This window comes from Orbicella faveolata, unplaced genomic scaffold (assembly GCF_042242905.1).
Source record: "Orbicella faveolata isolate gen_17 unplaced genomic scaffold, um_ofav_v1 contig_36, whole genome shotgun sequence".
Taxonomy (NCBI): Eukaryota; Metazoa; Cnidaria; class Anthozoa; order Scleractinia; family Merulinidae; genus Orbicella; species Orbicella faveolata.
This window is the reverse complement of record NW_028301565.1, coordinates 6,861,970-6,878,128: the sequence shown is the minus strand read 5'-3', so window position 1 is coordinate 6,878,128 and position 16,159 is coordinate 6,861,970. Positions and strand designations below refer to the sequence as shown.

General features: G+C 38.0%; 1 protein-coding gene across 1 annotated transcript in view; it reads right to left on the bottom strand.

Annotated features, from left to right (window-relative positions):
• The window catches only part of LOC110063806 (ATP-dependent RNA helicase A-like), a 25,478-nt gene extending 9,451 nt beyond the window's left edge, over positions 1 to 16,027 (bottom strand). Inside the window, exons 1-15 of the mRNA XM_020770803.2 lie at positions 15,878 to 16,027; positions 14,481 to 14,624; positions 11,638 to 11,815; positions 10,755 to 10,843; positions 10,408 to 10,547; positions 9,678 to 9,724; positions 6,483 to 6,628; positions 6,223 to 6,312; positions 3,511 to 3,681; positions 2,600 to 2,794; positions 2,099 to 2,170; positions 1,476 to 1,617; positions 1,072 to 1,154; positions 562 to 718; positions 229 to 323 (exon numbers count right to left, since the gene is read on the bottom strand). Of these exons, the coding sequence (XP_020626462.2) occupies positions 229 to 323; positions 562 to 718; positions 1,072 to 1,154; positions 1,476 to 1,617; positions 2,099 to 2,170; positions 2,600 to 2,794; positions 3,511 to 3,681; positions 6,223 to 6,312; positions 6,483 to 6,628; positions 9,678 to 9,724; positions 10,408 to 10,547; positions 10,755 to 10,843; positions 11,638 to 11,815; positions 14,481 to 14,624; positions 15,878 to 15,985 (1,857 nt within the window). The 5' untranslated portion in view covers positions 15,986 to 16,027. The remainder of the gene's footprint in view (positions 1 to 228; positions 324 to 561; positions 719 to 1,071; positions 1,155 to 1,475; positions 1,618 to 2,098; positions 2,171 to 2,599; positions 2,795 to 3,510; positions 3,682 to 6,222; positions 6,313 to 6,482; positions 6,629 to 9,677; positions 9,725 to 10,407; positions 10,548 to 10,754; positions 10,844 to 11,637; positions 11,816 to 14,480; positions 14,625 to 15,877) is intronic.
• Between the last annotated feature and the right edge of the window lie 132 nt (positions 16,028 to 16,159).

The window sequence follows — 16,159 nt, the reverse complement described above, 5'->3', positions numbered from 1 at the left end:
TATAAATGTACGAAGACAAGTGATGCGTTTTTTTAAAGAAGCTTGCAGAAACAAATCAAACTACACTCGCTATAATGAAACGCCTGTGCAGACAAAGCAAGAACAATTCACGCAAATCCAATGTATAATTCGTTCTATGAACATCTGCAGACTAGTGATACGTTCTAAGCGACAAACTCGAGGGGACATATCAAATTACATTGCTGGTTTTCAGCATGTTAATCTCACCTCTTCATCATCATCAATGTCCTCTTTCTTTTTCTTTTTCTCAGGAAGGGGTGGAACAAAATTCAACATCTGGATCACATCTTCTAAGTAATATTCTATGCAAGTAGAAGAGAAAAAAAATCCCCTGCGATTAAATCAGTTTATCAAAACACAGCCGTACAGCATGGGTACCTTAACAATTTTAATCACTCTACTCGCCTCTGTAATATGACAGACAATGAGTTAAAACTACATATGCCTGTTTTAGCATCAGTTGGGTGTAGAAACAGCTCACAACAGCTTCTCATTCCTACTGAGAAAAATAACTGTGACATTATAGAAGAGATATAATACCTTGAACAGGAAATGACCTTCCTTCTATTTCCACAATGGGGCAGTTACCAAAGTATTCTGTAAACATCTGGGTGTCAATGGTGGCCGACATAAGAACAACTCGCAAGTTTGGGTAAGCTTGAATCATGTCGCGTAAGATCACCAGAACAAAGTCAGTCTGTAGTAAAGAAGGTGATCTTTTAGTATGTAAATAAATCATGTAAAATCAACCTCTGACCCAGCTGCACAGACACAAGTGCTGAATCCGACAACACATAAATATGGTCTAATGTACACATTACCGCACACTTAACATTCAGATGAATAATGTAAGTTGTAATGATGTGAAGTGTGAAGGTTGCCCAGCCGCCAGTTTGTAAGGTATTTTTACTGAATTTTTTGTGTTCAGATGTTACTCCTAAATGCTGTACCGAATGACAACCATCTTGAGGTTGCCAATATATATTTTACTGAACAACTACCGCTAAATGAGTCACAAGATATTGTCCTGTGCCATCTTTTAAAACTTACATTTATATCACGCTCATGAATCTCATCCACAACAACATGAGAAATGCCATGAAGACCATTTTCAAGTTTCCTGAGAAGAACCCCTGTAAGACAATAGTGAAAAAACAGCAAACGGTCAACACTTGGCTGTTTTTGGCAGGTAATTACTGTAAATGAACATTAAAATGTATGCAATCTTGTTATGTCTGCGTCTCTTCCTTGTGACTGTGTGAAGAAGGACAATGATACTTGAAGCCACTGATGGCTTCTGGTTGAGATACTGTAACTCAGTAGTGAAAGTGCACATTAACAAGGTGATGATGGCATTTTCTTATTAAACAAATTCAAGCCAATGAAAAACTAATAATTAAAATATTTTTATACTGTAGGCCTAAAAGATGAAAGATATAATAATACAAGCTTACCCACTGTACAGAACAACATGGAGGCATGGCTTCTTGGTAGAACAGTGTCAAACCTGACTGAGTAACCAACACTGCTGCCTAGTATCTCAGCTCTTTCAGCTGCCACTCTTTCTGCTACACTCACAGCACTGATACGCCTGGGCTGTTTGACAAATTCACAAAACCAACTTGTTTTCATGTTAAATGGGATTACATGGATGGTTCTAGCAGTTTTGGAATTCATGGTAAAGGCTTATTCCAACATTGCTCAAAAACTATCAGAAATGTTGAGCAACAGACAGTACATTTCTTAGATAATTATATACTTGACTTCTTTGGCACAGACAGCTTGTGAATCATGTGTTCATTAGTGTAGTTCTACAATAGAAGTATAATAACATTATGCAACTTTTAATAACTCTACAAGATCATTCCAATGATAGTTCTCTGGTAGTTCTCTTCTCTTGAATTCCCTCGCATCTGATAATTCATATGAAGACTATTGGGTAGCTTTTTCTTGTGGTAAACTTGTGGAATTTTGCTGCTTGTCTGGCTTCTAAACGAAAACTGTGACTTGTTTTGAATGCTGGATATAGGAACAAAGTGCATGCATGTATGTTCAAAGTTAGTTAGTCATCACTGACCTGGGTGACTGCTATGCAGCATTCAGCACCATAGCCTGTCTCAAGATAATCATCCAAAATATACTGGGGAACCTGAAATGGCATGATGCAATATTGATGTTATTAAGTTATGAAGTTAATGTGGTATACACTTAAATCATTTCGTTAGGCTAGAGAACATGGTGTTTGGAGGAATTTTCTATAGCGTGTCATCATCACCTCAGACCAAGAGAGAGGAACAATACAATAAAACAATGTCTCCTTTGAATCTTTTTTTCATCAAGAATTCAAGACTTTCTAAGTACTTGTAACCCGGTTATCTGCCTTTCAGTTTTCTTTTGATAAAAATGGCGTGTGACAACAAACCCTCAGCGCTGACTTCTCTCTGTCTCTCTGTTCCTAAGAAATTCTTCATCATTATAGTTGTGGAAGTCTAGTATTGCCAGTAATATTCCTAATCCAGAGTGTCAATTGTATGCAGAGTATCAATCATATGCAGCCCTGGTAATAACCCTTTTATACCTGTGTTGTTTTTCCGCAGCCAGTTGCACCCTTAACAACCACCACTCTGTTCTTCTTGATGGCTTCAATCAGTGTTGCCTTGTACTGAAATACTGGCAGTTGACTTCGCTGCTCCAACATGTGCTGGTACATATCCACATTTTGATGCTTCTCTCTGTACTCATTCAGGTAATCCTGACTTGTTGGAATAGGTTCCTAGATCACAAGAAGACATACTACCTTGTAAAACCAATCCCAACACCACAGTGAACTAGTTTAGCATTCTCTATGCCTTCTCCCCCCCCCCCGCTACACACACAAACAAAATCCTAATTTAAAGGTGTTTTTGGTAGTAAATGCCAACTAATTCTAGTGAGCACCCCTGTCCCGATAAATGTCCCTCACTGGTGAAATATTTCTAGCCAAACTAAGTAGAATGAAGATCTCTTCATACGGTTGGATGTGTTAACTATTTAGCCATACTATTTAGCAATATATTTTCCAACTTATATCATTCTTCCACTTAAGTACAGAAAGATAGTTGTATGTCATGTGCACCTGAACAAGAAGAAAAATTCAATTACATGTGACAACATACCATGCTCAGATTTTTTCTGATTTTTATTGTGTTCAGATTTTCTACTTATGTTTAGATTCTTTTTGTTTTTGCCAAAATGGAGACAATCAGTAATGGAAGTGATCAATAAAGAAAAGAAGGGTCACCAACCATTTAAAAGAGTAAACTGAAGATAGTGCAGCCAGTGCAAACCCTTCAACTTGTTTATTTTATTTTCTTCCTTAGCAAGCACTCAAAGCATAAAAAATGCGGCATGACATTGCTGCATGAGTTATGTGGTTGCACAGTAACAACATGCTGAAACAATAGGTGCAAACATCCTTAGATGTTGACTTGACTTTTAAGTGACACTCACTTGGTACTCCTCAGCTCCCTCAATAATCATTGGCTGGTTTATCCATGGATTCCAGTTCATATTTGGTGCAGTCCACTCTACTATACCAGAGCCTGCTTCATGCTCTGCATCTTGAAATTTGACAATTCCAGGGGGAAGGACAAGGGATACAGCTTGGGTTTGGTCTTGAGGCTAAAGCAATGCAAGGAAATTTGAATGGTTTAGTCCCAAGCCATACAGTAGAACAGTGAATCTTTCAATATTCCATGTGTGAATTTATTCAGATCTGGCTACACTAGGTTCCTAACTAGGATAATAGTTCCAGAGCCATATGCCTAAAGACAAGGGCACTGATAACTACCTTTTAAAGTTCTCTCAAAGGGAAGGGTCAAGCAACTCTGGATATAAGACGTCATTAGAAATGAAGCAGCACTGAAGATCAGTGCTTTACAAGTGAAAGATTGTTTGGATCCAGACTATACAATTTGCCTTATCTAGGTTTGGTGTAGCCTCCCTGTGTGGCAAGCCCTAAGAGCATCTGCATGGGAGACTAAGTTTGGCCAGGTTTTGGACAAAATACATTAAGATTAAGTTTGGCTAAAGGCGCCTTCTTTAGTATTTTGCAGGTGCAGCAATTAACACTTCACTTACTGCTATATACTTACCTACTTAGTTACACCTTACCTTTGAAAACCTCACCTCATTGGTCATCTCTCCTTAGCAGCCTCGAATTGTGCTTCTTACATTAATTTAGTTTAGTTACACACGTATCAATTTCAGTGTGTAGGGCCATAAGAACCACAGATTATGTGCCAAATCTTCTGGTGGTGAAAACCTTTACTACAGCCAGATTTGAATAGATTATTTGATACTTGATTCTTGACATCTACTCTGATGACCACTTACTACAATTATCAATTTTAAAAGTAAGGTGCAATGGAGCTTTGGTGAAGAAGTTTTCGACTTACAATTACAGTGTTGTCACAGGCAACTTTCCTCATTTTCAATGGTACCGGTAACAATATCGTCACCTGCAATTTCACGCACTTTGCTGCCAGTGATGCCAAAGGCTGACTAGTTGCCACTGGAAACAGAGCCAGTTGCCCGTGACAACAACACAAATTGAACATTAAAACCTGGTCACCAAACCTTCGTCATGCCTTACTCAACTGATAATCAGAGTAACAACAAATTAATTTGCTGCATACCACATCCTGTAACTTATAACTATTTTTCTCACTTTCAAATTACTCTTTGAAGGTCTCTCTCTTCACTGACACATACACTGATTCAGCTTAAAGATAGTTAAATAACTTTACCTTGGCTAACACCAATTAAAACGTTAAATTGCTTCAAAACAAAGATGGATAAGTAACTTTACCTTAGCTAACCAAAATACACTGCACTTCTCTCATGGGATCATTCTCCTCAGACACAAGCTATAATGAAGAGACAAGACTACACCCTTGAAGCAGACATTTTTTACAACACCCCTGTTCAAGACAAGAACAGTGTCAGATACAGCTGTCAGTATTTACATCATTTGCACAATGTGCACCCAAAGGCTTCTCACTGTAACCATGACAAAGATGAAGCCCTAAGATACGCATTATGCAGCTGGTTTTGTAAATGAACATGTCTTAATTTAGTGTTCAAAAGTAAACACAGTCGAAATCTTGCAGTATTTTGGCTTGCACCTACAGCAAGCAAAAATGCTATAATTACTATTTAATTCAGTTGTATCTGACACTGTCCTGAATCTGACAGTACAACTGTGGCAGATAAGGAGATTGCAAATTCAATGCTAAAATTTTCATTTCCTTTCTCCATCAACATTATACTCTGGAGAATTGAAACAACTACTGATATTCTTCCATTTTCTGCCCACCAGCTGTACTGCGATGATCATGGGAAACAAACTCTTTTGTCACTTTCAGGATGCAGTCTTACCTCTCTTAAAGCTCATATATGGAGAGAATGACCCAACAATCTTGCACATTTGAACTGAACTGTGTCAAGGTTGTCTTTTACGCTGTACGTATACTGTAGATGGAGAGAAATGTATTAGAGAATATACACTCCTCAACATCCTTTAGTGATCGACAGGACAACATTGCACAAATTGGACACTACTGTACCAAGGTAATCTTTAATATTCTGACAGGAGTGAACTCTCTCTATGAAATAAGCTTTTAGAAAGTGCACACTCCTAGCACCTTTGTTATTAGACCAAACAATCTCGCACAAATTGAAAACCAGTATGTCAAGAATGCCTGGTACTTGCATAATTATTGCAAATGGAGTGAACTCTTTCTATGAAGAAAACTAGAGAGTAAACACTCCCAGTTACCCTATGTAATTACAGTAAGCCCAACTCTGCCATTTATTGTTTTTAGACTTAACTATGCATTTCTATGGATTTACTGACCAGTGCTATGAGATTATGGCATGCAAAAGTCAGCAAGAGCATGTTAATCACAAGCTTGAAGCAGTGTTCCCCAAGCCCCCTGGGTATTTTTCCATCTCAAGTCTTGTACACAGTACTGTGGATGCTTATAAAAACAATCTCAACACAAGGTTTGCTAGAAAATAGGCATAAAATAGGCAAAGCTACATGTACCAAAGTTGCGCACACATAACCTGTAACCTTCATTCTCAGTTGTATGACTTGTGAGAAAAGAAAAATGTAAAATTTCTCGATTTTAATTTAGATGTACTGTAACAGCACTTCACCTGAGGGACTGGTTGAATTTCAAGACTTTGAAGTAGATTACCAACTTGCTGTTCCATCTCAGGACTGATTCCAACATCATATGGTTCAATCTGGACAGCAAAAGAATTTTGTCAAAACCTATTCTTTTAGGAGTTCTAAGCACCCTCTCCTAAAATTATTATTTAAAAGCACACTTCAGAGATGTCATAAAGTTAAAAGAACCTACTTGTCCTTGACATTGGCCACTTCACACACTACAAAGGGTTTATTTAGTATTTACCTCATCAACTTTCTTTCTCTTTGGTTGAAGTTGGCCTGGCTCAGCGGCTTCTAAGACTCCCATATGAAATAACTGTCGAACAAGACTTAGTGAAGTGTTTTGGGCAGCTTGTTTCTTTGTCGAAGCATGTTCACGAGCACTGATGGCTACAAAAGAAACAATAATTGATTAACAAAATATCAACAAACGTTTTGGTGCACATGATACTGTTCTTAAGTTAGTAGTTAGGCCATTACATTCCTGGTGAAGCAAAGGGCGGTTACAATGCTGCGCCAGTGGACTCTGTTCGCGGCTGTTCTTTTTGCCGTAGTCCAGGTGATGTTGGCTTCTTTGAGCTCCTCTTCCACTGACCTCCTCCAGGTTTTCACTGGTCTTCCTACCTTCCTTTTACCCTGCAGATTCCATTCAAGGGCCTGTCTGGTTGTATCAGACTTTGGTTTCCACAATGTGTGGCTAATCCAATTCCATTTGTAACTGACGATCTCTGCTGGAATACATTCTTGCTCTGTTCTTGTCCAAAATTCCCTGTTGCTGATTTTCTCTGGCCAGTATATCTTTAGATCTTTCTTAGACATTGATTAGTGAAGGTTTGCAGCTTGTTTGATATGGATCTTGTCACTCTCCAGGTCTCAGAACCGCGTAGATTAGTACAAGTTAGCATGGCTTATTTAAGTTCTGCTTATGATAGAAGGTATTATCAAAGCTAAAGTTTAAATGACAACACAGGGTCTGAACAGCTATGAGGGCGCCTGACTTTTAACCTTAAGGGTCCATTAACCGATCTTTTCGAGCCGTTGCTAAGGAAAATTTATTCTCATATGACCTCATCATTGAGTTATTTTTTTGCAAAAAAAATACCTCTTAGTCGGCATGTCGGGTATGTTATGGACGGGTCAATGGATGCGTGAGTGAGTGAGTGAGTGAGTGAGTGAGAGATGTATGTATGTCACACCAATCAGATTGGATCTACTATAAACAGCCAATCAAATTTCTTGTTGTAAAGGGAAATGGTATGTGAGATTTGATCCCGACAGAGTTCAGAATGGCCATATTTATTCCTCTATAAAAGAGGAGGAAGTATTCATATATTGGGTTTACTTCGACATTTTCTGTGGGTTAGGCTGGGGATTTTAGTTAAATGAACGAGATGAACCTTGAGGTTTGAAACAGTTTGTGAGTTAGTAGTATGCAAATGCAACAAGATATTTCTATTTTCAGTTACAAAGGTAACTTGATACTTTTGTTTTCACAAGGAGTAAATTCAATTAGAGGTCACGAATCGTCGCGTCTAGTTCTTAGGACATGTTTTAGAGGAGATGAGACTTTAGATTTGGAACATTCCTAACGTTTACAATAGTAAGTGCGGGAAACGATTGTTTTGTTCTCGTTGCACGCAAATATAAAGAGATATTTTTGTTTTTTAGATACAAAGTGTAATTTGACACTCTTGTTTTTCACAAGGGAGTAAATTCAATTAGAGTGGACGAATCATTACCACTCTTTCCCACGAGATGTTTGCTGTCTTTAGTAACAAATGGTAACTTAACACTTTTGTTTTTTATATGGGAGTAAATTCAATTAGAGCTGACAAGTTATCGGCTATTGTTTCCAGGATATTAAACAAAAAAGAAGCTTTCATTTCTGGACGGTTTTTACGTCTCTGCAGTAGCAGTTTAATAGTTTTATTTGATGGCATTCATTTCAGTCCCATATTTTTAAAGGTAAAAAGTATGAAAACTGTTTAAATGTTCTTTGAAGACTGCGCGGCACCAAGTTAAAGTGCAATTTAATTAAATCAGACTTAACGTGTCAGAGGTTTTTTTTTCTCTTTCTTTCTATTTTCAGTGAAGTTGTGTTGTGTTATGTTGTGTTGTGTTGTGTAATAAGGTAAACTTACGACTCGTATAAAATGCGAGAAAGTCTCTAAATTAACTTGAGTATTTTTGAGCAAAAATTCCTCTTGGGGGTTGGAAGGGTTATGTGATTGGTGAGTGAGGGAGTTATGCATGTGCGCGTGTCACACCAATCACAGTGCGGGTTGTATCAAAGAATGAATCAAATTTCCTGTTAGAATATAAGATGGCATCTACATTAATCTGGAGACGTGTCAGATCACTGTAGTTTGTTTAGTCAAACATTTTATGGCTTACCATTTAGCTATCTTACCACGACCGATGTAACATCGCAGCCATAAAAACTTGTCAAATTAACTAAATCATCACTGTACCATGAATGCTTCTATCTCCGACACTTCACACACAAAAAATATCTCTTGCACGCCTTGCGTGCCTATGTTTTTCAGTTAGTTCAGAGTTATTTCATGTGCTTTAACTTTTTCATGATCAGTAACACTAGTGATGACATCATCAGGCCACGCCCATGGTCATTTGACTAATACTGAAAAAACGCAAAGGCTCCCAGGCAAATTACTTTATCGGGATTTTTTTCACTGATTTAATATTTTAATTTAAATCCTCATTACACTATGCATAGATTTTGTTTCATTTTCAAAAGGTCATACCTTGAGAGAATTTCAAAATATCAAAAAATTCGTAATTTTCTGAAAAAAGCATGATTTTGAACAAGGAATGCATAGCTATCTTTCCAACGTTGGCTTTAATCGAAATCCGTCTAAAAAGGTTGGATTTAATGACAAACCACGTTTCCTTTAGCATTTAAAGAAACTGGAAGTGCGCCCGATATATATTGGAAGTCACCCCATCAGCGTGTGGGCAATTTACACTACCAGCCCACTTTGGTAAGATCAAACAAAGCCACACGGAGTTAGTTTTTCTCTTTCCATTGCTCTTGTTTTTCTGTCTTTTTCTTATTTTATCTTTGCTTGTACTTTTTTTACTTTGCATTTTGTGAAACACAAAGAAAAACATCTAAAATATGAGCAAATTTGCAAGTTATCGAGTTGTTTTTATTTTCCGCGCTCAGGCTGACGCAAGTAACCAGAAGTGAAATTTCACCTCCTTAGCAACGTGCGCGAGTGCGTGCATAAATCGGTTAATGGGCCCTTAAATCTCATTCTTTCAAGTTATTCCATATGCATTGTTATCCATTTTGAACCTTGCCAATAGCCATATCATCTCTCTCACTTTCCAATATGTCTCCCAATTTGATAGGGGATTTTCACTTTAAAATAGCAACACCCTTTGAATAAGCTCAGCAAAAATTCTAAATACTTACTTCGTCTGTGAGACTTCACAAATATGGACAGCTCAGCAACAAAGTGTCTACAAGAGAGCAACAAGGTATAAGCTGCCAATATCTTAAATATGTGAGTATCAGAAGTCTTACACAAGTACTATTGTACCATCATTATGATAAATTGCTTTGTTTCACAACCAAAAGAAACATTTGATTTTTCCTGAAACACCGTTATTGGATTTCAACACTGACAGAGTTCATGTTCAGCTACATGCATGTGATGGAAATGTTTTGGCCATGGCCCATACTGAATAAAAATGTTTTAAATGTGCAAATTAAACTTACGCAACTTTTAGTTTTCATTGTTTTTGTAACATTTTAGTCTTTTTAACAGTTAAAAAAAAAAAAAGGAACAGAGTAAGCCCTGTGACAACTTCGTGGAAACCTCAATACAACAAAGTGAAAAAGGGTTGGAAAATGTGGCCCTTATAACAGGGGTTTGTTAACCTGGGAATCTGTTCTATACATTCTTCTGTTAGTAACTCGGCCATGCCAAAAATAATGTTTGTCATACCAGGGACTTCGTCACAAAGGGGTCTAATAAAGATATGCTTCAAACAAAATCTAGTGAAGTCTGTAATGCACCCTACTGTTTACTAATAGCGTGGAACCTGTATAAGCATCCACCTGTTTAGTGGCCACCTCCCATTTCCATGAGGGTGGCCACTTAAAAGGGGTTCAGCCATAGCAACAGCCAATAGACACTTACCTGTTGTGATCTGGACCACCTGCTGAGTACTTAAAATCAGCAGGAAGCCTGTTCTGTTGCAGATATTGGTGTAGCCGAGACTTGGCATTTACTAATGTCCAGTTTCCATGGAGATGGGCATTCAGATCTACATCTTCAGCCTGAGATATAAATAATGCATCAGAAGATAATATGTGGTAAAAGAGATCAAAATTTGCTAAAAGATCTTGGAGAAGAAATAAATAATTAGATAACAAACTGAAACAGTGTAACAGTGTACAATAAAAGGTGACAGTAACACTTTAATTTGAAAGCATAGAATAATAAATTATTTGCAACTTAATATTATCCAAGTTTATACCATGTACCTCTTCAAACTTGCGTTTATTGTACAGACTATAGTGGTAATCTCTCTGACCAGCTCCACTCCAGCCATCCATTTGGTTACCACCAGGTCCTGAACCACCAGTAAACAATATTAATTTTACATACACAGGTCATGTAACAACTTCATTTATATTTGCAAACCATACTTTGCAAACCTCCTCTCTCCACCCAGGTGTACAAATGAGCACCGCCAAATTTAATACAAGGGGTAGCCCTACAATGGACTAGTTGGCATCAATATCCTGTCCAGGGGGGAGTATGAAGACTCTTAGTTGTTTCATGCTACTGAAACCAGAGATAACCATCAGCCTAATGGGCCACTTGGCTTGCATGCAGGTTAGGTAGGTTAAGTCTGCATATGAGTCAAGCGGCCCATCAGGCGGCACTTATCTCCAGTTTCTGTAGTATGAAACGACTAGGAGTATTTCTACTCCCCTGGGATGGGATGCTAGTCCATCACAGGGTTAGCCCCAACATCAAATTTGCTGGTAGCCATTTATACACCTGGGTGGAGAGAGGCACTGCAAGAGTATCTTACCCAAGAACACGACACAATGTCCCAAGCCAGAGCTCAAACCTGGGCCACTCGATCTGGAGGCCAGTGCATTAACCATGAGGTCACTGTGCCTCCTCCTCTAAAAACTTGCGCTAGTATCCTGAATTACTGACATTAGCATCATGAACTATAGTTGGTATTAGCAAAACAAATAGCAAAAGTAAAGGTGTATATACATATCTCTCTAGCCTTTACCAATAAAAAGAAGACTCTGATTACTTTTGTAAACTTTTTCAGTGCTGAGCTCAAAACTTTTTTTTCGTTACGAAACAATTTAAACTGTAAGTGTTCATGTATTTATCACATACCCTGTTGGATCATAAGAGGTGGTGGTTGTGTAGGGAAGGGATTACCCTGGGATGGTCCCTGCTGTTGGTTTTGATTTGGTGTCAATTGAGTATGAGGAGCTGGTGCTACTGATGATGGAAGCTGTTGCTGCTGTTGCTGAGCTGGCATGGCTGATGCTGGAGCTGTTGGTCCTTCTCCCTGTTTCCCAGACATATAGATGAGTCACTAACATAATTATCATGGACAAAATCTAGAACATTTTTTACTCAGTACTATCCTATAACAGTTTGAATCAGTATTTTATCAGCACATCAAGACTCAGAAGAATGCCATCATTACAACTATTACTTCTAATTGAAGGGGTGAGTGCAAAACCATGCTAAGTGACGATTTGGGTGAAAAAAAAAATTTTCGCGAAAGGGCTTGAATTTTTGCATGCGGTCTTCAATGTAATAGAAAAACGTGGTCCTGTATTTTTGTCGCTGGTTTTTGCTTCGTTTATAAAGACGCCGCTAGGAAAACTGAGTGGTTTTTCTGCATACGCAATATCTCGAAAACGAAGCGAAGCTTAGCGGAAAAACTACGGGACATTGTTAAACATACCTAAACAAAACTGTATGGGAAATTTGGAGCGTTTTCAACAAAGTTCACTTTTGATTAAAATACCTAGCGCCCTTTTCCCGCCGAGGTCTTCAAATAAACGAAGCCGGGCCTTTGTTATGATAAACAGAGCCGACCCTTTGTTATAATAGCCAAGCCAAGCCTTTGTTATAAGTCGAAGTCTCGCCTCGGTTTATCATAACAAAGGATCGGCCCGCCGTGACCGCAAGGACTTTGATTTTACTTAGAAACCAGCAAAATGTCAATTTCACGCAACTTATATAAGCTCAAATTTATTGATTTCAGGTCAAAAGTGGTTAAAACGTTGACTCATGTTAACGCGCGACGGCAAGGATGTTGATTTCTCTTAGAGAGCAGCAAAATGTCAATTTCACGCAACGTAAAAGCTCAAAAATGTCGATTTCAGGTCAAAAAAGGTTGAAATGTTGATTTCATGTTAACCCGTGACGGGAAGGTTGTTGATTTCACTTAGAAAACAGCAAAATGTTGATTTCACGCAACGTATAAGCTCAAAAATGTTGATTTCAGGTCTAAATAGGTCAAAATGCTGATTTCACGTTAGCGCTTGACGGCAAGGATGTTGATTTCACTTAGAAAACAGCAAAATGTTGATTTGACGCAGCGTATAAGCCCAAAAATGTCGATTTCAGGTCTAAATAGGTAAAAATGTTGATTTCACGTAACGCGTGACGGCAAGGATGTTGATTTCACTTAGAAAACAGCAAAATGTTAATTTCACGCAACGTATAAGCTCAAAAATGTTGATTTCAGGTTTAAATAGGTAAAATATGGCGGCCGGAAAATAGTGTTAACATCTGGAACTTACTTTGGTTATCTGGGACAATGACTATCTGCACTGAACAAATAAACATCAAATAAGCACTTTTCCAAATACAGCAACGTCTTAAATGGCTAAAAATCACGAGATAAATACATATTTTTCGACAAACGCGATCGTAGCTTTATGTCACGCACCGCCTAACAGTTTAACAAATTAACCCTTCTGCGCAACGTATGGGTCTCCATACATCTGCATGTCCGCTGATCCCAGAAGTTCAAAACACTACAAATCATACCGATATGAAATAAAATCAAAGCAACCTGGATCACAGATCTATCTTACAATCGATCGCTACTTGTTGGCCATTATTATCTTTAAATGAAAAAAGCCGAAACAATCTAGTTACCAGTTCGAGAAACGCGAGCAGAACGTGATTGCAATGCATGCCGGGAAGGCTCTTTAAACCTCGTGCGCGGGAAAACATGGCGGTCGATACAAGACAAATTTTATAAGTCAAAAACCAGTTCTCGCTTTCCAAACTTTGACACTAGCAACGCTTGGCAAATGGGCCACAACTCACGAGAGGGTATTTTTCTTGGGCAAGAACTGCTCTTGGACTTTGCTGCCTGGCTCGATCTGACTTCGAACGCCGATAACACGATTACGGTATATCAGCTACCTTCGAAGTTTCAGAACACATTTTGATTCTTTAAAACGTGCTGATGACTTATGGGTTTATCGAGGCTTTATGATGCCTCTCAACCACCAGGCAGGCACACAAGGTACTTTAACACAATGCTTAAGATATTAGTTGATAGAGCTCTAATGCGGCACATCTCTTTTTAGTTCGATGGTATTTCGTTTGCCGCTCGATCGATTCACGTGTTGTGCTCACGTCACAATAGCCGATGTAAACAATCTGTTCCCAGATTTCCGCTCTATATATGCTGTGAGATTTGATTTTGACTTCATGCACTATAAACAGTCTGCCTGTTTGCTGTTCAACAAATAAACTCCTAAAGACATGGCTAGGAAAAGCCAAGTATTTTTGCATACGTTATAACTTGAAAACGAAGCAAAAACCAGCGACAAAAATACAGGGCCGCGTTTTTCTATTACATTGAAGACCACATGCAAAAATTCAAGCCCTTTTGCAAAATTTTTTTTTTTCACCCAAATCGTCACTTAGCATGGTTTTGCACTCACCCCTTCAATTCATCTAATTGCCAGAAGGGTTTTCCTTATATTTACAAAGACAGGTAAATTTTCTGATCATTTTTTTTTTTTTGCAACTTAGTTACTCTTTAGTATATGTATCAAAGCAATCATTGCGTACTTCACCTTTTTGACAACATATTGCCAACTTCTTTGTACAGTTTTAACTTAAAATATTTGTTTAAAATAGCACCCTGGTGTAATTTACTTTATCTAAATGAACATAGTGACCATTGAAAAACTTACAAATAAATCATCTGGGAATGAGTCTGGAGGAATGATTCCAGCTCCGATCAAGAAGCCACAAAAATCCTTTGCTGCATTAGTTTCAGCATCTTTCTTGTTAGAAGCACTTCCAAGACCCACATAATCAAACCCCTCTATCTGAACCTATGTGAAACAAAAGTACACACACATAAAAAAAAAACAATGTATACAATATTGCCTCCTCATAGTATGAAGAGTACTGACCTGTTAGGTTCCATCCACACTACACCACAGGAATTTGAAAGCTGAGGTTTTTCTGTTGGCACTATGCCAAAGACATTTAAAAATACAACAATCACCAGTCATTTTGGATTTGTGTTTGAGGAAAACTTGGTCAGGGAAATCACATAATAAATTGTTATTGTGACACCACCTTTTTTGAAAAGCTGCATTTTCAAAATGTCTTCCCTCCACATAAAAGTGAAAAGCCAGCATTTTCAAATTACTCCAGCTTGAAGAGCGTTTTCGAAAAGCTACATTTTCATGACGGATTAAGGTGGATGGTAGGCCTAACCGTAGAAATATAGAGCTACATTTTCACATTTCTCCGGTGTAGTGTGGACACTGCCTTGATTTACCGCAGGTCCAAAAACCATATATGGAATAGTTTCCACATCAAACAGTAAGTTATTATTCCAAGTCATTTAGCCTGGTCAGTGTCGCTATGTACTGGCTTCAAAAGTGGAGAGAGCAACATATAGTAGAGAGAGCTAGCTCCTTCAAGCAATATTTTAAGCCTAGCACAGTATGCAGCCAATTAATGTCCCTTTTGCTCGGAAACACACTGAAGTACGCACTTCACATAATTATACATGAATAAAATGGATAGCGGATATATGATGTATGGATATCTACCGTGCAAATAACGTCAGACTGTCCGATTACATATATCCTCATTCCTGGAACTACAGTATGAATACTTGCTGCAGAACTCTGTATACTATTAATTAATTAATAGTACTACAGCTCTGTGTAGGGTTAACATATAAGTATATGTTAACCCTATAAACGTGTCTTTATTTAATTATATGTTTCTCCGCAGTTCAATTATATGATCTTTCATAAATTCACTTGTTTACAGGATGTTCTTACGATTTTCTAGATAACACTGCTGTTTAATATTTAAGTTTAAATACTGTACACTCCCTTACACATTTTCATCTCAATCCGTCAAACAAAGAAAGATAACCAATACGTTACATGACTAGAAGCATTTCTGAGAAGCATTTTAAAAAACGTAAGCTTACATGTATCTGAAGCAATTACTCTCAATGGCGTTTTCAAAGATAGCTGTACAAGCACCCTTTCGCTTTCGTTGCAGATAAAAACGACCCTAAATATCGTCAATTGGAATTCTCTAAGAAGAATAACTTTACCTGGAACTTGAACGTTCCCTGCGTAGAAGGTCTTTCTGTGTAAATAGGTCTGACTTTGCGTTTTCCACAAAAAGCATACAAGAAGTTTTTGAATTGTGTGGCCGCCATCTTGCCGGGACCACGGGAGCACTAGGTCGAGGCTGTCTGGTTGAAGATTTCATAACTAGGGTAGGGAGGGAAATCTGGACCAAATAGCCAAAAGATCTATCCTGGGACCATATTCCCCAGAAAAAAAAGCTAAATTTTCTTTCACAGAAACGTTTTTAAAAATTCTTCATGTTC